Source organism: Scardinius erythrophthalmus, assembly GCF_964197995.2.
Source record: "Scardinius erythrophthalmus genome assembly, chromosome: 17".
Classification (NCBI taxonomy): Eukaryota; Metazoa; Chordata; class Actinopteri; order Cypriniformes; family Leuciscidae; genus Scardinius; species Scardinius erythrophthalmus.
This window is the reverse complement of record NC_138237.1, coordinates 4,917,934-4,942,868: the sequence shown is the minus strand read 5'-3', so window position 1 is coordinate 4,942,868 and position 24,935 is coordinate 4,917,934. Positions and strand designations below refer to the sequence as shown.

Here is a 24,935-nt window from a genome sequence, read left to right as displayed (position 1 = left end):
TCTCTCCGAGCATGAGCCTCTCCAGCTGGCGAATGTCTGTCTGTATGTTTGTTAATTAACATTTTTAGGCATTTATTGCTGTTTGTAATAACAGACCAAAGGGCATCATTGAGGTATGGTTCATTTACCCCCCACAACTTAAAAAAAAAAAAAAATCTTATGATTAAGGATAAATGACAAAATCATAAACAAAATCTTTATTTTAAATCTTTAATTTAAATGTATTATTTTAAATTTTATTTTACACTCTTGGACTTTTCAGGTAGCAAATAATTTTTTTAATCTTAGTTTTTATTTTACCCTTTATGGTCTTTATTACCATGGATTACACCCATCTTATCAAAACACAGTAGGAGCTCTTATATTGAGATCTTAATAAACATGTTTTATAGTGTTTATTTATAGGATGCACCAAATGTTCACCTTTTTGACATTGACACCAATAGCCGATAATTAATTTATGAACAATAGGCCAATATTATAAATCTAAACTGTATGCCCTATTTAAAAACTACGGAAGAGGATTAGGGCCAGGCAATAATAAAAAAATAAAACCATCTCGAGATTAAAGTCATTATAATGCGAGATTAAACTCGTTAAATTTCGAGAAAAAAAGTCGAAATACAATATTGAGAATAAACTCATTAAATATCGAGAATAAAGTCGTTGTGTTGCGAGAAAAAACTTGTTAAATTTCGAGAAAAAAAGTCGAAATACAATCTCGAGAATAAACTCATTAAATATCGAGAATAAAGTCGTTGTGTTGCGAGAATAAAGTCGTTGTGTTTCGAGAAAAAAAGTCTAAATGAAATGAATAACGCATTTGATCAGTGTTCATTGCATAGCCTACTGATATCAACCTCATCGAGGTTTCGTGGTTTTCCAGGATACCATAAGACACATTATTAATCGTTGTTGGTTGTGTACGCCTCCATCCACAGAATGTAACGACTGTAACCATCTATACAGCCATTAATGGCAATGCTATACGGTTTTAGTTTATCATAGCTGTCCATATGCCAGAGTGTATTTGGGCCAGCGCAAGTGGCGTCTTCTCAAGCGTCTCCTTCGTCGAAATTCCACACCTTAAGGATCAACAAGTTTAATAATGCGTCTTATGGTATCCTGGGAAACCACGAAACCTCCATGAATTTCATGTTGGACAAAAGCGAGTACATCGCGCAAATTGGACTGATTTTTTCTTCTAAAAACACCTAGCCGACCTAGACCTAATGTTCTATTCTTTGTTACTGAAAGAAAGTCAAAAATATAGATTGTCTAAGTGATCTAACTCTGCCATGTCCTCTATCAGGTTATGCAATGAACACTGATCAAATGCGTTATTCTCTAACGTTACATTTCATTTCGACTTTTTTTCTCGAAACACAACGACTTTATTCTCGACATTTAACGAGTTTATTCTCACAATTACTTCGACTTTTTTCTCGAAATTTAACGAGTTTTTTTCTCGAAACACAACGACTTTATTCTCGAAATTTAATGAGTTTATTCTCAAGATTGTATTTCGACTTTTTTCTCGAAATTTAACGAGTTTTTTCTCGAAACACAACGACTTTATTCTCAATATTTAATGAGTTTATTCTCAAGATTGTATTTCGACTTTTTTTCTCGAAATTTAACGAGTTTAATCTCGCATTATAATGACTTTAATCTCGAGATGGTTTTATTTTTTTATTATTGCCTGGCCCTAATCCTCTTCCGTAAAAAACAGAGAACCAAAAGTAAAATAAAAACTTTAAATAAACATTAAAATAACTTTTCACATTTTACGCAAGCATGTTTTACTGACGAATAGCACCAGAGTTATTAATATTTTGAATTAGCTTTAGCCTATTTTTTTGTAATTTTTTTAGTATTAGTATTCTTAACAAGAAATAGTAATCTTTTTTAAATATTGCTTTGTTGTTATTATTTTAATTTTAGTTTCAGTTATAGTTAGTTTTAGTTTTAATAATTGTAGGTCTTCAACTTAAACTTATTTCAGTTTATTGCCAAGGCAACATTTCTAATTTTTAAACTAATATTTATATTTTATTTCAGCTTTATTTCAATTAAACATTATTTTTTGAATAGTTTTAGTTTTAATTAACGATTATAACCCTGAATTGCACTCGTTCTCCTTATGATATAGTCACTATTAAATCATACATTTCTAGTAAATTCATAGTATTTTAGGGCCTGGATGTCAAAATAAACATCCGATTCTTATAATCTCACAGTCACGAGCTGTAATGTAGCAGAGCTGATGTATTAACTCAGATCAGATGCTGTATCTTTAAACTCAGGTGTAATCCGACATGAGAAATGTCTTGTAAATCACCCGTCTTAAATGTTCTCACTCACCCTTCATGCTCATTTCTCCGGGGTCTTTAAGAATGGCTCGGAAACCATTCTTTACTTCTGGTGGCCTGTGTGTCTCTTTACGGTTTCTGTTAATTTCTTTTTTAATTTAACCCGGTGGCTGTGATTTGATCTGCATAGACATTCTCTCTCTACTTGTGCTTTTTCTTCTTCGTGGCTGCGTCACAATCAGGAGATGGAAATGCAAAAGAGTACCTGTTACCATAGTAAGTACCTCACCTCCCCACGATCGAGTTTGCTGCACGGCTTCACTGGATCTCACTCCTCCGCTGTCTAACTCATCTCCCTGTCCTCGCTGTCCTCTCGTTTGTTGTGAGGGATGGTTTACGCCGCTCCGCTCCAGCCAGTCGTACGTCAGATTACGGAAGTCAAATGGGTTGCGAATGGCATTTGAAACAAAGTGAAACTGCATTTGTAACGCATTTATCTTCTATAATGTGACCTATTTTATCCATCAGGATTTGAGTGGATGGAAACCTGTTAGACATATTATACATTTCCTTGCTGACAAACTTATTCATTTTAATGAAAGATTTTAAAGTGCCCCTATGCTATTCCTAATTTTGTTTAAAAGGTCTCCTACAATACATGCAACCAAGGTAAAAAATAATAATAATAGTTTTCTCATAATATATATTGCACATCACCTAATTTCTCAAAGAGTCTGAAAACGATTCGTCCGTAGATTCGGTCTCTCTAAACCTCGCCTTTCTGAGAGCTGCTCTGCTCTGATTGGTCTGAAACCCAACGCTCATTAGCATATCTGAATTTCAACTCTTTCTCAGCACTTGATACACGAATAGTAACGTTGGCGTGGGTTTTACCGTATCAATCTCATCAAAGTGATTGTCAGCAGAAAACAGCGTCTTCTCCACACGAACCAAACTCTTTCAGTCTCCGATAAACTATAGTGTATGAGGGCGGGGCTAAGAGACGCTGTTCAGCCAATCAAAACCATGGACTGGCATTATGCAAATTTGTAATCGGAAGTGACATCGGAATAATTGACGACTCATTTCAACAGGTCAGAATCAGTTCGTTCTTTTAGGAGACAATAACTTTATCTGCACTTGATCTTTAAAACTGTGAAAACCCTTTACACTCACAACAGCTTTATTACACAATATTCGAAAAAGCATAAAGGGGCACTTTAAATAAAAACAAGACTATGACGTTATTGATTATTATTATTATTATAATTATTATTGTAGATGTCATTTTAAAGGTAAAACGCCTGATGGCTGTAGTGATGTAAGGAAACTGTCTGGAGTGCGGTGAGATCATGCTTTAGCAACAAATCTTTTCCTAGAAACTTCTACATTCCTTTCCTACAAACTTTCCTCTTTTAACCTTTACAACAATAGCAAAGTTCTTTAACATGCCAGTCCAGTATTGCTTTAGCAGAACAGGTAATGTATGAATATTACGCTTCTGGTGTGAATAATGTTTTAAACATCTCTGCTATTTCTCTGTTTATGACTGTCAGTGAAGCGCTGCTGTGTGGTCTTAAGGCGTGCAGATGGTTATAGATATCAGATAGTAGTGAGCGTTACATACATATATATGTGTGTCTTTATTACTGGTGTTTGTTTGAGAGCTGAAATTTCTCTGGAAATATGAATGTCGCATTTATAAATGTATGTGTTATGTTAGTGCATTTGAGGATCTCAGACTGAGTCTGTTTCGCTGCATGAACTGGATCGAAAACCATCGTTCTGATGTTTCTGATGGAGACTAAAATACTGAATAATATATATTAGGATTTGTTGAGTGACAGCAAATTATAGTATGAGATATGCAGGTTTTACTGTATTTAGAGATTAAATCTGCTTTAAATGGTCTTTAATAGTTTGCAGAAAGGGATGTTAATGCTTAATCGACGAATAATTCGAAAAATTATTTGATTTAACAATAATTTAATTAAAACAGTTGTAAATGTAAATGAAAACAAAACAGAAATCAATATTATATATTAAATTTAGTTTATCTACATAATTTACATAAATTTATTATATAAAATAATATTGTAATGGTGCATGAAACAAAAAGTAATGTATGCATACTGTATAAATATATTGAAAATATGATTAAAATTGTAATACTCATTTATTGAGAATATATATAAAAGTGCCGCAAAATCGATTAATCGCATGTAACAAGTTTATATTTATATATATATATATATATATATATATATATATATATATAAATAAATAAAAATAAAAAAATAAACACACAAATATATATATACATACATATAAGATCCGATTAATCGTGATGTGTCGATTTGACAGCACTTATAATAGCATATATGTAAATATCATGTATACTTGTTTTAAAGCATAGGCCTACATTTTTACTATTAACTGAGATCCCTATTTTGCAAACTAGACCATTTTCAGGGTTCACTCTGAGATTGGTTGTTCTGTTTTCCCAGTACATCTAGTTTTTGTTAATTAGGTAATTGCATCGGGAAGTGTTTCATGATGTAGCAGTTTGGTGATTAAAGCTAAAGATGAGTGTGTGTCTGGAGGTCAGTGTGGTTTTGCAGGGATTCAAGTTTTATGGTCAGTTTCTCAGAAATGCTATTTTCACGCTTCATAAATGAGGAGCCGGAGTGTTGAGCGCTGAATTTCCCTCCATGCCGTGAGCTGATCTTCAAACTCACTGTGATCTTTTCTCCCCGTCCTCCACAGAGGCACATCAGGAACAGACGTTTAAAGACGATAGTGACGCCGCCACTTTAAGACAGACCCTCCCCGATCTGACCCCCGATGAAGCCTCTGAAGCCGCCGCCCTCCCCGCAGAAGACCCCGCCCCTGAACTGACTGACTCCGCCCCTCAACAGGAGGGGGAGGAGCCTGTCGCAGGCGACGATGCGGCTGGTGACCATGGCAGTGACGAATCACCAAACAAATCCCCTTCAAAGAAGAAGAAAAAGTTTCGCACCCCGTCTTTCCTGAAGAAAAACAAAAAGAAGTCTGAAACCCAGTGAGGAAGCTTGGCAATACCTTTCTTTAAACCGATTTGTTTTTGTACTGTGTCTGTTCACAAATTAGTGCGTCGATCTTTTTATTACATTTTTATTCTTTTAGCAGTTCTGGCTGAGCGCTGAAGTGCACTTTACGGCAAAGTGCGGCTTGTTAAGCATGATCATCAGTCATCATCTCTGTTTTTATATAGAAAAAAAAATGAATATGAATAACCACTATATAATGTATTGGAATGTATCAAATGTAACAGAGAAAAAATAAATTCAAGTTGAAGTTCCTCCTGGTGTTAAATTAAGATCTTTACTCCGCTGCATGTTTATAGTTTTTCAAATCATGTCTATAAACGTCTTAAAAACACGAATGACCTGGAGTGAAAATGCCTCATTTAATCGAGCAGTTTCTCCCGACCAGGTGTAAAACAAGAGTGTAAAACATGCTCGTGATAATATTCTGATCAGCTTAAATTTGATTTTGGATGGAAATCGACTCGTTGAATGAATTTTTGTAATGGACATGCAGTGCGAAGCGTTGAGCGAATCTCACAAAACCTGTACAAACATGTTTCTGTCACACATTTCTCCCCAAAAATCAATAAACCAAATACCTTTTTTGGGGGGATTGTGAAATTTTCATAACAAATCATCAAACTCCCCTTAATTATCATTTAATTCAAAATATTTTTGGCCTGAAATAAAGGAGAATTGGAGTCAAAACGACGTGTAATTGCTATTAAAATTATCATAATTTTTTGTTTTAATGTGAATGTTTTGTGAGATTCGCCCTACAAAGATGCGTTTCTGTGGCTTAACACGTCTGCGTTTGTAACTAAACACAAAATACCTTTAGTCCTTATGTGAAGGTTTGTTTTAAAACTAGCTGTGACTTTCATCCTGCAGTAATATGAATGACACGTTTGCTTTTGCTTTTATATATATATATATTTTGTAGTTATTTTCAGCTGTAGTTTATTTAGTTTCTACGAAGCCGCACATGACGTGGGGACAAAAATATGTGTATCGTGGCCAATAATGAACAATTAATTCCCGTGACATACTAATACGTCCACTTATTTTAAGTAAATCATGCTCACAATATAATAATTGGTTCCCTTGTTTTAGTAAAATCAAATTGGTTCCACAAGATATATATTATATATTTGTCCGCATGTCATGTTCGGGCCTCCGTAAGTTTCATTCAAAACACGTCAAGTAACTTGACACTCTTGTAACTTTGACACTATCACTTGTCCTGTGTAGAACATCATAGACAAATCATTATTAAAGTTTAACGAACAGCCACTGATGATTATGATGATATATGTGCGTGTTCTGGATTGGTTTACAGATGTCTGGTGTGTTTTCACATACACACACACACTCCTGTGGTGTGTGTCTTTAGTAACACTGAAAGTTTTCACCCAACCATCCTGAATAACCACTGGTAAAGAAACGCGCCTCGAGATGGACGTCTAAATACTGAATCTCACAAAGAAACGTTTGATTCATATTTCAACCCAAATTTAAAAAAGAAAATCAATATTTTGCGCATAGAAAATTATCTATTTTTTAAGGACCCGTAAGATTTGATCCTGAAATCATGACCATAATGCAGAAAATATCCTCATCACTGTTATACAAAAATAAATATAAAAGTAGTGCAACATATACTTATGGAAAAAAATATAGTATTCATATTCGTTCTATTGGTTTTGAGTTGAATTATGATTTGTACGTTTCTTTGCAGTTTTCCTGAGATTCGTCTGTTCTTGAATGACCTGTGCAGTATCAACAATTCTCTTATAACAAATTAAAATGTATAATAAATGGCAGAAAAGAGTGAAATACTAACAATGTTTAATTTTGATGGTGAAAAACAGCGTTTTGGCTTGTACAGATCTGCATTCTGGACTAATGTGAAGCAGAAGTGCAGTTTGTTTTACACACTAAAGTCTGAGTATCTTCTGACTAACAGCCACAACACAAGAGTTGCTGAAGGACCGCATGGCATTATGGGCTTTAGCTTGTGTTGTTTGTCCTTTGAGCTTTTCTGTTGATGTTCTTCTCAGCCGTATTATTGATAACATTACTGAGTTAGATGGTTTTATTTGAACTCTTCATTTCCAGTTTCTGTTGAATCTTTAAATGCTGTTGTTCTTCTTTTTTTCAAAAGCAATTGTATGTAATACAATTTTAAAACCACAATACTTTTTTTTTTTTTTCATGGTACTGTTTATTTTGCAACCATGAATAAAAATCCATCTTTAAAAACAGCCATGATTTGAAGATTCATTTTTATGAATTGCAATACATTGCATATATATATGTATATGTATATATATGTATATATATATATATATATATATATATATATATATATATATATATATATATATATATATATATATGATATATATATATATATATATATATATATATATATATATATATATATATATATATACACATACATACATACATACATACAGTATGTGGGACGCCTCATACCAACAAATTCCTTAAATTTTTTGCGTAATTGGCCAATAAATTTAATTCAATTCAATATTTGACCTTACACAACTTTTAGTAGTTAACTGTTAATAATATAGATAATGAAACTATTGAAGTTGTAATGCATGTTCATGTGCAACAGCTGTTGTAATGCTTATTTTGAGAATGTTATTAATTATATAATCTATAGTAAATTCAAATTATTATGGAAGCTTGTTTCCACCATAAAATAAAATAAAACATGTGTTAATTAACGTCCTGTGGTGAAAATCAAATTCTTGAAAAAATTAGTTTGTTGAAAAACAAGCTTTTAATGTTGTTTATGTGTCTATGTGGTGTTTTTAATATGCTTTAAGACAAAGCATGTGTAAATTCATAAGTCGACAGCATTGCTGAGTATTTCCTCCTTAAAACTGCAGTGAACCAAAGACAGTCTCAAAAACACGAAATCGCTTGTGTTTCTGACGTCACAAACCTTTTAACCAATCAGATCAACGTGTATTCGTCAACCAGTGGATCTCTGAGCTGAGTGAGTGAGTGGAGGCGGGGCTCATATGCATATTCATAGAACCGTGCATACTAAATGAGGCAAGGGTGTTGCGTTACATTCAAGCTTTTTAAAGGCATGAAGAAAATTTTTTCAAGGGAAAAAAACATTTAAATGTGTCACTTTGGTGATCAAAGATGAGTTTTAAGGGATAACATTATTGACTACAGGGGGACTTTAACTTTTTATCTCACAATGAGTTTACATTTTGCAACTCTGACTTACTAAAAGAATAGGGTCTCCACCAACGAGGACCCCTGAGAGGTGTAATACTGGAGAACCGCCAGCACTGCACATTATTGCCTTGTCCAAATACTCACAATTGCAGTAATTTGGTAGTAAAAACAAAGTGTGGCACATTTTATTGGTGCAAAGATGAGTATGGTGTGTGTAGGCCTACTTTGTACAACATTTGCAACTGTTTTTATCACTTAATTAGAAGCACCACAATTTTAAATGTGTGTCTTCTGTTCGTTACATAGCGACTACTGAACAGACATGGAGAAGTTTAGTTTAAAATGCAAAGTATTGAAAATATAATAAAAGCTGCATTTTTTGCAAGAATATAAGTGTGTCCCTTCGAGTAATTAAAAGTTCTACACACACTTGCAGTCTTTACGCCTACTTGGGAAATACGTCATGCAAGTACACAAGTGGTCAAGTGCAAAGACCGCAAGTGTGTGTATCTGGACAAGGCATTTGTATGTCTCCCTTATTTGACAGACACACCCACTTCAGGTCTTGCAGTCTCTCTCTACTAATGAGCTGATGAACTAATGAGTTGAACCAGGTGTGTTAGATGAGAGAGTATACAAATTGTGCAGTTTGAAAACCCTTGGCCTATCCTAACTTTAACTGAAACTTTAAAGATTGACTTTGAGTTCCATTTCTAAGTAACAATGAAAAATGGCGTCTATATCTTTGTCTGAAGGGGATTTATCTTGTCCGGTGTGCTGTGACATTTTTGTAAATCCTGTTCTTCTGTCGTGTAGCCACAGTTTTTGTTCAAGCTGTATTCAGAGGGTTTGGGAAAATCAAACATTTAAAGAATGTCCGGTTTGCCGAACAACATCTTCAAATGATCGTCCTCCGGTAAATTTGGCTTTGAAGAACCTGTGTGAGAGTTTTCAACAGGAGAGAAGACAGAAATCTGGATCTGAAGGTGAAACGGTCTGCAGTGTTCACAAAGAGAAGCTCAAACTCTTCTGTCTGGATGATCAACAGCCCGTGTGTTTGGTGTGTCGAGACTCCAGAAAACACGCCAACCACAGATTCAGTCCTGTAGATGAAGTTTCCGCGAAAAATAAGGTCAGACAAATGATGTTTAAAACATTTGATTAAATCAAATCTCAATATTGAAAGACATTTTCACAATGACAAACCGATACTGGTGTGGGTTTATTCACACAGAAACAATACAGATTTTTTTTTTTGTTAAATTATGAAACCAAAAGAGGAATTTAGAAACTCAAAGTGTGTGTGTGTGTGTAGTTTACACTGCATCTGTGAAGTATAATTCTAAGTACACCTCACTCAGAATAAATAAATACGTCTGATATTAAGATATTTCCTGCGTCACCATTAAAATTAGCCTATGTAGGCTAGCCTACTTTATTTTGTGTGTGTGAAAAACGCAGAGATGGCAAAAGTACTCCCTTCTCGTACTCGAGTAGAAGTACAGATACTTGTGTTAAAAAATACTCTGGTAAAAGTAGAAGTACTGATTTACTTATTTACTCAAGTAAAGGTAACAAAGTACAGGCTTGAAAATTTACTTTGAAAAGTGTAAAAGTAAAAATAGCCTTGCAAATTCACCTTTTTTTTATGCAAAGCTACCTGGACCACACAAATGTTACTAGAATGCAAGCTGAGAAAACTAAAGCCGAGTTCAGACTGCACGATTTTCAAAGTAGTCGGGTCACTGTTCTTTTCACACTGCTGCGTGACTATCTGGGGTAACATTCAGTTGCTGGTGTGTTCACACTGCATCGGCGACAGGAGGTTTCACACTGCATGACTTTCAGGAGGAAGAGTCGCCGACAACTTCTATCTGGTCCGCAAACTACGTTTCGCAACCAAACACACGCGAGAAGTGATAAGGAAATAGCGCAAAATCCCGCGTGCGTAAGACCGCAGTTCTCGCGCGAGACTGAAATTGTTATTAAAAATGATAGCCTGCAAGAGGCTTGCGATCCAAATTGTCGGTGCACTGATTTGCAGCGAAAAGGAGAAAAAGAAAAACATTATGCATGAGGAAATGGCTGGGAAGACGAGGGGAGCAAGGACTGTGTGTTCTGCAAAGAGAGTTGTGGGTAAATAAATAATTTTGCAATGTGTTGCTGTTGCTGCTGGTCAAGCAAATGTTTGTGCTTTGTTTCTGTTTGATATAATTGTAAATATATCTATTAAAATACTGATATTGTGGCCTATAACTCCCCGCTGCTCTGTATCTTGCTCTCTCATTGGCTGTCGGTCATCGCCGATGTAGTTTTCAGTCAGATTCACACAGCAGGATTTTGAATCGCCGACAGGTCCAGATATTAAGCATGCCAAATATCTCACGGGCGTCGGCGACTCGTCGGTGATTCTCTCAGATCCCGTCTTTGCTCATTCACACTGCGTGATTGTCACTCGCGTGAACGAGCACCGATTTGCCTGTGATTTCGGGCATTTGTCGGCGATTTCTCAACCTGTCGGCGAGCTAAAATCGTGCAGTCTGAACTCGGCATAAGTGGATATGGACAAAAGGTTCTTTATATGCCATTGCCTACATTTTAAATGGATGTCTGCCAATAGGCCTAAAACATCACATAGCCTAACGTTATATGATTATTGTGACAGAGACTCATCCAGGTTAATGAGATTCTGACTGAGCAAGATATGAATTCAATTCTGAATTCAATTGTGATTCTGTGAGAAGTCACAGACCCAGTTTCTCTTTTTTTAATCTTCCCCTTAACATTTGAATCTACATTTAGGCTATGTAATGATTTTTCCGTGAATGAATGCCGCCGAATCTGTCGAGTAGTCGTTTTGTAGTGATGGGTCAAGTGTGCAACGTATATTCCCATTAATTTGACCGTTCGGAAAGACCGGTTTGCGAACAGTCCCAAACCATTCCCTTACGTTCCCTTTGCTAGTTACTTTTGCTATGTCCGGCAAGCGACGCCGCTCTCACGCCACGCCATGTTCTCACACACTTAAAGGGACACTTCACCCGTGGGAACATTGATCTTCATTGAAAGTGGGTCATATATGTAGTTGAAATGTATTGAAATTTTCTAAATTGGTGCCTTTTTGACCGAGTTATTACAGAAAGTAACTTTGTATGGTAAACCACAACTCCCACAATGCAACACATTTGCACAGCTCCACAAGCCACTCCCACTAATCCAAAACACCACAAACAGTTTACAGTTGACGTTACGTATTAACCGGGAATCACTTCGTGATAATAATGCTTGAAGAAATTGTGTACATTTCACGAAATGAATAATAAATAAAATTGAAACACTTACTTTACAGTTAGACGTCCATTTGTCCCTGCAGGCTTCGGCTGGCGTTTCCAGTTTATCTTCGGAATTCTGAAATATGTCTCCAGGACGCCTCTGTCCATATGCGGGGCGAAACTAGGATGGTTCACAACGCAAACATCCGTGTCCTTGTCTGCCTCAGATATTTCTTCGAGGAGAAATTGGCATCTTTGAAATTCTTGGCAGCAGACGGACTCTAGCTCTGTGTCCGTAGGCGCACAACGAGAGCACAGGCACCACCAGTCCGCAGCAGCTCGAGCACGCCCGGGCTCCTCGGACGCGACAGGCAGGTCTCCGGCCTCGGCTGCAGCCGCCGCCTCCTGTTCCTCCATCAGCCTCAGCTGCTCTGCGCTATATTGCGGCTCGTATAGATAGCCACGAACATCTGTTTCGAGCAACAGACTTTGAAAATCCTCTTCTTCCATATCATGAGTTGTTCCTCCAGCCATTCTCGTAAATCTGACTCCATAAGCGCTTGTTAGCTTAGCTACATAGCTTCCAAAAAAGATGGCGGATTTTCATTTTCGTTTCTGTAAGTTTAGTCCCACCCACTGATCTATAATAGGCCTGTAGGGTGAGTGGGTCCCACCCCCTGGAATAATAATAAGCTAGTGTTTGTAGTCTATACACTTTTCAATGAATTTTGACTTCCTGCTTATTGTGACGCAAAATGACGATTTTTACGTCATAATAAGCAGGAAGTAAAACACTAAAATCCTTATTTCTCCCATCTCAGGCAAAAATAAAGGAAAAATCCATGATCATTATAATATATGACTGGGTTTCTAACAATACAAAGCTAAATGCTAATGGGTGAAGTGTCCCTTTAAACGCACATCGCGGAGCAGAGAGGACACTGACAAGGTGCTGAGAGACAAGACAGACCAGGCTATTTTTTTATATTAAGTCTCACCTTTCAAATTTGGTCTTTTTTTTTTTTTTTTTTTAAGAAATGTAAACAATAAATACCGTTTTGTGGCTCTTTAATGTGTCGTGACAGATCGCTGTAGAGCCTCATTAAAGCTGCTTGTGAACCGATCATCTCTTCCTTCTAGTTAATTAGCATAAAATAAACATGAATGAACATAAGAGGGAATGATGTTTTACGCGAAAAGACGTCGTTCAAATCCTCCAATGTTAATCTACTAACTCCTGACTGCTTTGTCGGACAAAATGGCGGATTATGATTGGTAAGATCGCCTGTCAATCAAACTACCTGCGAAGAGTTGATGATGCAAAAATAATAACGACTCTACTGAAATTATTTTAAACTAAAGTAACGAGCCAATTTTTTTTTTAAATGTAAGGAGTAGAAAGTACGGATATCCATGTTAAAATGTATGGAGTAAAAGTAAAAAGTCGGCACATAAAGTAAAAATATCTGAAAAATCTACTTGAGTAGGCCTACAGTAACAAAGTATTTGTACTTCGTTACTTCCCATCTCTGAAAGAACGAATACTTATAAATGTGTAGCAGAAGAGTAAACTCAAGCTTTGGTGTTTCTGGCGTCACAAACTACCTTAACCAATCAGATCAATGTGTGATCCTCAACGAGTTGATCTCTGAGGTGAGTGAGTGGAGGCAGGGCTCATATACTGCAAATACAAAATGAGGCAAGGGTGTCGAGTTACATTCAAGCTAAAAAAAAGTTATTTAATTTCGGTGGTCAAAGGAGAGTTTTAAGTGTTAAAATAAAAGGCAAAAACCTGGGAATTTAACAAAGGACACTTTTTGTTTTCTACTTTCAGGAGATTCTCAAACCTTTTCTGAGACGCTTACTGGATGATCTGGGAACATCTGTGAATCGTGAAAAGAATCTGTTTCAAACTGATGAAGATATCAAGGTTTGAAATAAACAATGTGATTAATGTAATTCTGGAAGTGTAGATCTAGTTTGGCCAATATTGTTGTGTCTCTAATTTCAGTTTCACGCTCTATGCATAGAGACTATGATTAAAAAAGAGTTTGAAAAACTTCACCAGCTTTTACATGATGAAGAAGCGGTCAGAATTACAGCGCTGAGAGAGGAAGCTGAGAAGAGGAATCAGATTATGAAGAAGAGGATTGAAGAGACGAGCAAACAGATTTCATCTCTCACAATCACAATCAGAGACATCGAGGAGCAGATGAAGGCTGAAGATGTTTTATTCCTGCAGGTGTCAATGAATCTTCATTATTCTCCAATGATATGAATGTCAATTTCAGAGATTAAAATCAAATTCAGTTTTGCTGAATAATGTACATTTCTTTATTTTTCTTTACAGAACTTTAAGGCCACATTGCAAAGGTTTGTGTGTTTTTGTCTCTGTGCTTCTGAACTCAAATCATCACACTCTTAGAAGAGGTTCTATATGGAATCTTAAAGGGTTCCGTCAGACGCTTCTTATATAGAACCTTGTTGAGGTTCCCATCATTCTATGGATTTTATGGGTTTAGTTTGAATTAACCCATTAATTTGTTCAAGTAATTACATTTTATGAATTTAACAGCTTGTAAACTTTATTACTAAAAATCGACAAGAAACATGAAAGTAAAAAGACATTTCTCCTTTGAAACTTTTTGGCATAAAGGGTTCTTAAAATTGAGTCAAGAACCCTCGAGTTCTATATAGAACCACACTGAACCATCAGCATCTCTGACTCTTGAATGTTGTTTCAGAGCCAAATATATTCCAGATCCAGATCCAGACCCCAGTCCAAGTGTGGCGATCGCTTTCACAGATCACCTGACCAACATGAAGCTCAATGTCGTACAGAAGATACAGGACAATGTTGGTAAGAGTAAGGCCGAACGCAGCAGTGATTTCTGTGGTTATTTGTTTTAAAGTGTGTGTGTGTGTATGAATGTGTATCTGTTCTCTCTCTTCAGCTTCAGACTTCAACGTGATTCCAATATTTGGATGCTATCTGTCCAAAAAAGGGCCACTGCAATAAGTAAAATATATGAAATCCCTGTCCAAGAAACCCCGGGGGATCAAGTTTGAATTGGAGATGGATTGAATATAAATAAATGAATAATAAAAAAAAGAGCAAGGGTGAAGACATGGAAGAAAAAGCTAAAATAATAAAGTTTGACACAGAGAAACAAAGTTTCAGACTTTCTATTATGTTTAAGCATTTGAAGCTCTGACACATTCGAACAAACTCTCATAGAAATGTATTAAAGGAGGGCATATATTTTTTCCATTTTACAAGTATGGATATGGTATTTACCCTTCAATAAAAACAAAATCAGAGAAAGGTGAATTTAAATTACCCTTAAAATAGAGGACATTTTGTTGGGTTAAAGGAGGAATTGTCTCCATTTTTACTGACGACCAGCTATATATATATATCAAATCAACTTTTTGAAGTAACTTCACAGTAAAAGATTAGGTGATTTTAAGTGTTTCAGGAAAGAACAAAAGCCGCAAGGAGCCACCTCGAAATGAAATCATTTCTGTATAAAGTCACTAACTGGGAAAATCTTAAACATAATTTTGTAACAAGTGTCTTTGACCTTTGGAGCAACTGGGTGTAAGAGGTAAAAGCGTTATCCCTTACTGAGGTTTCAACATCTCCCAGAAAATAACACTGATAATCACCAGTGATAATACATTTAAGTTCTTAGTAAGTGTAATAAACTTATTTACACTCTAAATAAGAGGTCTACATTCATATTTTTAAAGAGGGAAGAGAAACTACACGTCTAGATAAAGGATCAGAGAAACTGCTTTGGATTATTCTATCCAGTGCCATTTAAAAAAAGATGGTTCTTTAAAGGTTCTCTACAGTTTTATCTAGAACTGTATCGTCCTGAAGAACACTTAATGTGGTTCTATAGAGTTTAGGGTTCTTTATTTCCACCTTTTCAAATCTGTAACTGTCACAGTCACCTCATTACTGATATTCTGGAGCTCAGCTATACAACTACAGACTGTCAACACTCTCAACAGGTAAATGATTTCTTAATGTCTATAAATTATAACTTTAAATATTGTAACTGGTTTCGTACCAATCATGTCTTTCTCTTTTTAGTTTAACAGAACATGTACGTGTGATCAGCTCTGTTCAGTTAAGAATCATCTTTTCTCCACAGTAGCAGAAATATTGCATTTATGATCCATATTGTTTTTTTGTAAATTATTACTTTATGCATAAACATACCCAGTCATCAAAAAAACATTAAAGCTATCCCATGACTTTATCACTTTTTCATTTTAACACATTTAAAGGGCTCACATACTGTTAATTTTTTGCTAGTTCTGGCCTTCATAAACATAATTGTTTTTACATAATCAAGTGCACAGACAAACTTTATCTCTGAACTCAATTGTGTATTTCAGATGCTGTCACATATCATAACTTCATCTGCAGAGAGGAACTGCCACTCAAATAATGATGGACGTAAAGACAGAGGATTGTGAAGATATTTCACTGGAACTTGGTCTTCACTACATCTTTATCATGGTCAATGTCAATTATTAATGTTTTAAGCTAACAACTGTCGTTAGAGCACTAATTTTTGCAATTTGCCATGTTAATACATTTTAAAAAGTACCTAACTGACACCATGTTTTTTTTTATTGTTTTTTTTTTTTATGTAAAACCCAAATGGAAGCAACAAGATTTTATTATATTATTATATTATTAATACTAACATTAATAAAAAATAAAGATACTAATAATAATGAAAATAAAATATTATTAAAAAAGTTATTTATAACACTATTTAGGTCCTATATAACGTTTACCTTTATGGAACCTTATAAAAGGGTTCTGCTATTGTTACGAGCCAAAGAACCCTAATTCTGTACTGTAGTGTTTAGAACCCTTGTTACTGGTCGGAACCGTGGTTCTATGAATGGTGGAAGACCGCCAGAGACGGTCAATGGTGGAAGACTGCCAGAGACCAGGTGACCAGAGACTCTGGCGGTCTTCCACTATTCATAGAACCACGGTTACGACCAGTAACCAGCGTTCTATTTCACTGTTCCAGAACATCAGAGACAGATGTAGGCAACATATGGCCTGTTGAACGATAAGCCTCACCAATAGTGTCCGCTACCCAGTGAGCGAGCCTTTGCTTTGGCAAGGGTGAACCTTTCCATCCGGGCCCAAAGCAGACAAAAAGCTGGTCAGTGGTGTGCGATGGGGCAGTCTTTGATACATACTCCCTCAACATACGGACTGGACATAGTGCCGTCTCGTCCTCTTGTATAAACGCCGCCAGCTGAGTGGGTTGGTTTGTGAATTGAGGTGACAATACCTTGGGCTGAAATGCTGGGTTCGGCCAAAGTGTAACTTTATTGCCCTCTGGCCCCCGCCTGAGACACTGTGGACTCACTGACAGAGCAGTAACTCACCGACCCTGTTATGGCTAACAGAAATGCTGTCTCAAAGTGATGAACACATCTGTCCAACACCAATCGTAAATCCCACTGGGTACGCAAATTACCTATATTGGTGGCTTTTGCCGTACAGCTCCCTTAAGATAAGCCACCACTAGCCTATTTGCAGCAATTGACACCTGCTCCATAGGATCTCGATAAGCAGACAGGGCAGCCACAAACACTTAAAGTGTGGCTGGAGAACATCCAGTATCCAACAAATATTGGAGGAAGTTCCACTGATGGGGCAATCAACTGGGTTGAATCAACTGTGCACCAAGAGACAAACAGTTTCCGCTTACTGGCGTAAGTACGATGTGTTGAAGGTGCTCTAGCAACTCATAACCGTATTCCTTACTGGTCTGGAAGAAGATGCAGAGCGAAATGCTGAGAAAACAACATCAGTAAAGTCAGGACAGCTAGATATCAGGAAATCCTCAGGTCGAGCAACCGGAAGACGCAAGAGGTTTGAAGGCCCCTGCGATGGAGAAGGTAGGTCCAAATTTAACATAGCAAGGGACATCTTGATTGTGTCTTGCAATGAAAACGCCACTGAAGAACCAGCACCTTGAATACTTGAACCCTCATCACTATGAGAGTGCTGAGACTGAGCATGCACAGAAGAAGTCTCCAAGAGTCATCAGCGACTAATGAATATGGGCAGGACTTCTGAGGCGGCTAGAGTTAACCTGTTCAGTTCATCCCTAGAACATTCAGCTGCTGGTTCGAACCTGGTCAACAAGGGGTTAAGCACAGATGTTCCCACTTCATTACTTGTGCTCTGAGTAGCAGAAGGAAACTACTTCGCCAACAAAGCCTGAATGCCCTGCACAGCATCAGATAGTGTTGCATCCGGGGTCTGCTTCTTCCTTGGAGGCCCTTTAGTTTTGCTAGCTGAGCGCTTGCTACCAGTCTGAACTTTGGTTTTGACTGGCGCCAAAAAATCTTGATCTTCAGGTTAAAATTTTGCCAACCTTTGTTAACTAACCTCCAAAGACATCAAATTACATTCCGGGCAAGGGTCAGTTAAAGCCTCCCTGAGATGTTCAATGCCTAGACAGGCAGAAAAAATTTAACATTCACATTCATAAGGTCAATAGAACCTAAGCATGTGGAGCGTGAGGCAGCCATAACGCCTTTACCTTTAAGAAAACAACCCTGGTCAACCAATGGGTTTATATCAGCTATAAATATAGCACTCCAATGATATGTGTGTTAAGCGGTTGTCACAGTAACCACAATAACTAATGCCCTAGTTTACCAATGAGTGCAGCTGTAACACAAATTGAGTGCAATAGGTACAAGTATGCACACGCGGTGAAAAAGAGAACCCTGGTTAACCATCTTTCTTAAGTGTGTGTGTATAGCATTGCATATAACCTTTATTTGTAATTCTAACTCGAGTCCAGTAGAACTGACTGACATGTAAACTGGCCAACCATCGATAAGAAGTCATTTTCAAACCAACCAATGAGATTAAATGGTTTGGATTTAATTATCTCAATTTCCTGAGTTCGTTGGTGTGTACTTGACTAGATCAATTCATTTGAAATTTGAAATAATTATCTTCACGAAAAAAGAAAACACCCTCAGCGATCACATCAACGACAAGATGCAGCTGCTGTCTGTGACTTACTGTATAACTTATTGGTTGCATTGTTATTTGGCTATAATACAGATCTCGTCATCTGTCAAAATAGCATATTTGTTACTGAACTGCCCTGTATTTAAGCAACAAATATAGATTTTTGTATTATTTAGTTTTATTAGTAATGTGTCTGATTTGCATTTTTGAGCATCTTAATGGCTGCTTCACATGTGGTTTAGTAGGCTACATGGCAATAAAGATCATTCTGATTCTGATTCTAATTCTGCAGTGCGCGTTCATGTGTTTTGAGGCGTGGCTTTGGAGAACCTCTGAAGCGAGTGTGAGATCTCGTGCAGAGTTGCCAGATTGGGCGGTTTAATCTATTTTGCGGGCAAAAATGGTTTTGGGCGGGTGGATAAAAACTTAGCTAGCTGACTGACACTGCGGTTTCATGACAACTCTCTCCGGGTCAGCGGCAGCGCCAACACAGATTTGAATGTTGCGATATGATTTTGTGAAAGCAAGGTTTAATAGACAGACGAAATGGAAGAAGATCGCCTGGGTGCTTTTGAAGATGAATCGCGCAGCTCTATAACGACACATTTCATCCTCTGTTGGAATGAAAGTGGCTAACTTCTGTCAACCCAGCCAGTTTCACAAAGCTATTTTAGACCAGTCTATAGTGTTAGACAAGTCTAAAATTTGCTCATAGACTAGTCTAATGCAAGTTAGACTGTTTCACAAAAATAAAGACTGACTTAATTTAGACCTAAAAAATTAGACACCTTACCCCCAGGCTAACTTAGGTCTAAGACTCTATGTTACCTTGGCAACCAGCAGTAACAATCAGTTACATTACAAACTGCCAAAAGAAAAGGGAAAATGGCTCATAATTTAAACATTTCTTCTTGTTACTACATTCCCAAGTAAAATGTCCTTGTAACCGTAACATAGTCAACGCGAGCAACGATCGACGCGCTCCCTTTCATACGCAAGCGTCACACACTGTGACTGCTCAAACAGGGGGTAGTAGAGTCATAGTGGAGTCATAGCTCTGAATGCCCGTCTATTTCGCTTCAAACGCTCGCTTCAAACGTGCGAATGGATTCAAAAGAATTTGACGCTCTATTCGCGTTTGGTGTGAACGCTGCATAACAGGCTGCATGCGATCTCAAGATTGCAATGCTGGAATGTGTGTGTGTGTGTGTGTGTGTGTGTGTGTGTGTGTGTGTGTGTGTGTCAGAGAGAGAGAGAGGCACGGGCGCGATCGAACAGTGAACATAAAAACATACTCCGTCATTTATACTCCTCCAACAAACACATATTTTCCGCTCGGGTAAACTGCACCGAGCGGTTGAATGCGCTTACTCGATCCGCCATGTTTTTTGTTTTGAAAAGTGTCTTATTTTACCCAGAATGCATTGCAGTGTAGTCCTACTTAAGATAGTCAGAGTCTTAAGTGCTTTGTGCAACGGTCTGATTTAGATGTCTATCTGAAGTCTGACTATCTACTATATCTAAGCCATAGTCAAAGTCTATCTTTGTGAAACCGGCCTGTTTATAAGCAAGGGCAAAAATAAAGCAATTTAATTTGAATTAATATCGGTAATATTCTGTAATAAAAAAAAATCGATTTTAAAATGGTTTTTAAAAAATCGCGATAACGTTAGGTGAATCGTTTTTTTTTTTTCCTCCCAGCCCTAAGAATAGACCTATGCATGTTTCATGTTGCTATTTGAAATAATTGAAATGTTAAAGTGGGTTATTTTTTATGTCCATATATCCACTCAATGTTTTTATGTTACTGAATGCTTTTGTTCCAAGCGACTTTTATTGACAATAAACAGACTCATTGATAGCCTAAGTTTATCGCATTATTTTCCGTAACATAAGCTTGTAGTTTAATAGTAGGCTTAGTCTGACTGAAGTCAGTATAGCCAACTTTTGCGTTCATTTGATTGAAAATGGTTTCTAAAATCGGATAGGCTAAGTCGAAAAATGGGTAATTTTAAAGCTTGTTAATTATTTCAATGTGTTTAAACGAGAAACAAGCCACAAAAAAAGGGGGCGTTTTTTTGTGCATTCTCATGGTTTTTGACGAGGTTTTGGGCTGGAAAACTTTGCTGGCACCTGGCAACCTGTGATTTCAAGACTAGCTTGCTATTGGTACCCTCTCTGAAACTGCCTACCCTAGCTTTGACTGAAAGTGAAACTTAACTTTGAGATTAATTTCTAAGCAACTATGAAAAATGGCATCTAGTTCTTTGTCTGAGGAGGATTTATCTTGTCCGGTGTGCTGTGACATTTTTGTAATTCCTGTTCTTCTGTCGTGTAGCCACAGTTTTTGTTCAAGCTGTATTCAGAGGGTTTGGGAAAATAAAACATTTAAAGTATGTCCGGTTTGCCGAACAACATCTTCAAATGATCGTCCTCCGTTAAATTTGGCTTTGAGGAACATGTGTGAGAGTTTTCAACAGGAGAGAAGACAGAAATCTGGATCTGGAGTCTGTAGAGATCACAAAGAGGAGCTCAAGCTCTTCTGTCTGGATGATCAACAGTCCGTGTGTTTGGTGTGTCGAGACTCCAGAAAACACGCCAACCACAGATTCTGTCCTGTAGATGAAGTTGCCGCGCATAATAAGGTCAGATGATGTTTAAAACATTTGATTAAATCAAATATTGATATTGATAGACAATTTCACTTTGACAAACTAATTGTAACGGGTGTTATATTTATTTATTAATTTCACTCAAAATCTCTCCATTTGTTATTATCATTTGTTATATTTCTTTAATTATTTTGTTTTCTGGAAATTATTCTTTTAATATTTCATTTCATTTATTTTTCTAATATTGATTTCTATTAACTGAGATGTCATATTTATATGGTTATATGGTAATTCAGCAGTAGCCTATTGTTAAATACGGTGCGTGGGTCCTTTAAGACTTATGTTCTGGTTCCGGTTGCTCTCCTTCATTTCGCGCCTTTGCGGTAAATGTGACTGAAGAGAGGCTGGTGTTATAACAAGAGACGGCCACAGACTCGAGCTTGTTTTGATTCAATTGACTTTTTATTCATGCAGAATAAAATCTGGCATAATCTGAGTCATTTCTGTTGCCCGGTCTCGTTCATCTACCAACACAACGCAGAGCTAAACGAAGACCGATCACATAATACTGAAAAAAAAAAAAAAAATAGGCCTACTCGTGTGGGTTTATTTATTTATTTACACAACAATTCAGATTTTTTTTTTATCTGATAGGCCCAGTAGCTTAGTCAATAATTGTATCCCTTAAATCTCATCTTTGATCACCACAATTACATATTTAAAAGGTTTTTTGCTGTAAAAAAAAAAAAAAATTCATGTAGGCTATTTCAAATGGATTCGCGCGCAGACTTCAGATAGTTTCAGGAAGTGCTTCAGAATTAGGCTTAACTGACATGGGGGGGGGATCCTTTTGAAAAGTTTTATTTCTTTAGACTTTAACACTAAATTATCTAATGTAATATTTCAGTTTAGTGCATCAGATTAAGTTTTAAAAATGAGCTGTTGTGGTGCATGTTAGCTCAAATCCATTCCCTCCACTGTCTGTACTAAATAAATAAAAATAAAATAAAAAAGAGGCAAAAAAAAACAAAATCAAATAAATTTATCAATAAACACTGTTTTTGTTGTTTTCTTCCAGGAGATACTCAAAGCTTCACTGGAACGCTTACAGAAGGAACTGAGAATATCTGTGAATCGTGAACAGAATCTTTGTAAAACTGCTGAAGATACTAAGGTTTGAAATAAACAATGTGATTAATGCAATTCTGGAAGTGTAGATACTGATGTAGATCTAGTTTGGCCAATATTGTGTTTCATTTCAGTTTCATGCTCAAAGCACTGAGACTCAGATTAAAGAAGAGTTTGAGGAACTTCACCAGTTTCTACATGATGAAGAAGCGGCCAGAAAAACAGCGCTGAGAGAGGAAGAGGAGAAGAAGAGACAGATGATGAAGAAGAAGATGATGCACAGAAGCAAACAGATTTCATCTCTCAGATTCACAATCAGAGACATCGAGGAGCAGATGAAGGCTGAAGATGTTTCATTCCTGCAGGTGTCAATTAATCTTCATTATTCTCTAATGATATGAATGTCATTTTCAGAGATTTAAGCCAAACTCAGTTTTGCTGAATAATGAACATTACTTTATTTTTCTTCACAGAACTTTAAGGTCACGTTGCAAAGGTTTGTGTGTTTTTGTCTCTGTGCTTCTGAACTCAGATCATCACTCTTAGAAGAAGAGGTTCTATATGGAATCTTAAAGGGTTCCGTCAGACGCTTCTTATATAGAACCTTGTAGAGGTTCCCATCATTTTATGGATTTTGTTTGAATTAACCCATTCATACATTCATTCAGGTAATTAAATGTTATACATTTAAAAGCTTGTAAACTTTATTACTAAAATTAAATATGAAAGTAAAAATTTAAGACATTTCTCCTTTGAAACTTTTTGGCATAAAGGGTTCTTAAAATTGAGTTAAGAACCCTAGAGTTCTATATAGAACCACACTGAACCATCAGCATCTCTGACTCTTGAATGTTGTTTCAGAGCCCAATATATTCCAGATCCAGACCTCAGTCCAAGTGTGACGATCACTTTCACAGATCACCTGACCAACCTGAAGCTCAATGTCGTACAGAAGATGCAGGACAATGTTGGTAAGAGTGAGTATGACAGACACAGCAATGACTTTTGTGGTTATTTGTCTTAATGTGTGTATATGAGTGTGTATCTGTTCTCTCTCTTCAGCTTCAGACAACATCGCAAGCAAACAAGAAAAAGAAAATGAAATTAGACCATTAACTCATTTCTTGGGAGCAAAGAAAGACAAAAAAAATGAAATTAGACCAGTAACTCATTTCTGGGGGGCAAAGCAAGAAAACAAAAATGTATTTAGACCATCGACTCATTTCTTGGGGGCAAAGCAAGAAAAAGAAAAAGAAAATGAAATTAGACCATCAACTCATTTCTTGAGAGCAAAGAAAGAAAAAGAAAAAGAAAATGAAATTAGACCATCAACTCATTTCTTGGGGGCAAAGCAAGAAAACAAAAATGTGTTTAGACCATCAACTCATTTCTTGGGGGCAAAGAAAGAAAAAGAAAAAGAAAATGAAATTAGTCCAGTAACTCATTTCTTGGGGGCAAAGAAAGAAAATGAAAATGAAATTAGACAATTAATTCATTTCTGGGGGGCAAAGCAAGAAAATGAAAATGTATTTAGACCATCGACTCATTTCTTGGGGGCAAAGCAAGAAAAAGAAAATGAAATTGCAGTAACTCATTTCTCAGGAGAAAAGCAAGCAAAAGAAAATGTAATTAGACAATTAACTCATTTCTTGGGGGCAAAGCAAGAAAAAGAAAATTAAATTAGACCAGGAACTCATTTCTGGGGGGCAAAGCAAGAAAATGCCCCCCTTAGGGGCTTCTTTGAAAAGCCGAGCATGACAATTATGAGATCCAGTTCCCAGTTGTCCGAAAATAAATGAACAAATGAACGTGAAAAAACAAATCTGTTGGAATGTCATGAAATTAATATTACAATAACGGACCAACATCACATTTGCAGCCTCATTTAATGCTAAAAATACAACAAATGTAATGTTAACATCAATGTTACAATCTGAAGTACAAATGCTGAAACAACATTAACATTTCAACTACACTTCAATTTCACATCATCAAATTCCAGACCCTTATAAAGTTTCTATTACTACAGTAAAACAGTGTACTTTGTAAAACACAAACTTTTAATACTTTTCTCTTTTTATTTCAAAACAATCAATAGAAATGACTTGCTCTTCAAAAAACTTTAATGGATAAATCATTAAAATCTTTGGGGGGTTGATATTCATGTTTTTATACATATTTAATTTTTATTTTTAGATTTTATATATATATATATATATATATATATATATATATATATATATATATATATATATATATATATATATATATATATATAT

General features: G+C 36.3%; 2 protein-coding genes across 9 annotated transcripts in view; both read left to right on the top strand.

The window, feature by feature from the left end:
* The window catches only part of add1 (adducin 1 (alpha)), a 42,736-nt gene extending 35,092 nt beyond the window's left edge, over nt 1-7,644 (top strand). For 4 of the 8 annotated variants that reach the window (XM_081390156.1, XM_081390155.1, XM_081390153.1 and 1 more), the window contains one exon: nt 5,079-7,644. In XM_081390156.1, the coding sequence (XP_081246282.1) occupies nt 5,079-5,377 (299 nt within the window). In that variant the 3' untranslated portion in view covers nt 5,378-7,644. Of the gene's footprint in view, nt 1-2,554; nt 2,589-5,078 lie in introns of all 8 variants that reach the window. The other 4 variants (XM_081390159.1, XM_081390157.1, XM_081390158.1 and 1 more) reach the window with 2 other exon arrangements.
* A 1,573-nt stretch (nt 7,645-9,217) lies between these two features.
* LOC308705464 (uncharacterized protein) lies at nt 9,218-24,339 on the top strand. The gene is made up of 12 exons (XM_081390487.1): nt 9,218-9,737; nt 13,712-13,807; nt 13,889-14,119; nt 14,228-14,250; nt 14,622-14,737; nt 14,832-14,889; nt 21,255-21,561; nt 22,607-22,702; nt 22,791-23,021; nt 23,130-23,152; nt 23,518-23,627; nt 23,719-24,339. The coding sequence occupies exons 1-12, from the start codon at nt 9,336-9,338 to the stop codon at nt 24,333-24,335; spliced, it is 2,310 nt and encodes a 769-aa protein (XP_081246613.1). The 5' UTR covers nt 9,218-9,335; the 3' UTR covers nt 24,336-24,339.
* The last annotated feature ends 596 nt before the right edge of the window (nt 24,340-24,935 follow it).

What these genes read in the sequence shown, in the direction of transcription:
- LOC308705464 (XM_081390487.1), top strand. Translation starts at nt 9,336, where the DNA reads ATGGCGTCTATATCTTTGTCTGAAGGGGATTTATCTTGTCCGGTGTGC. An exon ending in TTTAAGGCCACATTGCAAAG is followed by an intron (nt 14,251 to 14,621) that starts GTTTGTGTGTTT and finishes ATGTTGTTTCAG; the next exon opens with AGCCAAATATATTCCAGATC. An exon ending in AAACTGCTGAAGATACTAAG is followed by an intron (nt 22,703 to 22,790) that starts GTTTGAAATAAA and finishes GTTTCATTTCAG; the next exon opens with TTTCATGCTCAAAGCACTGA.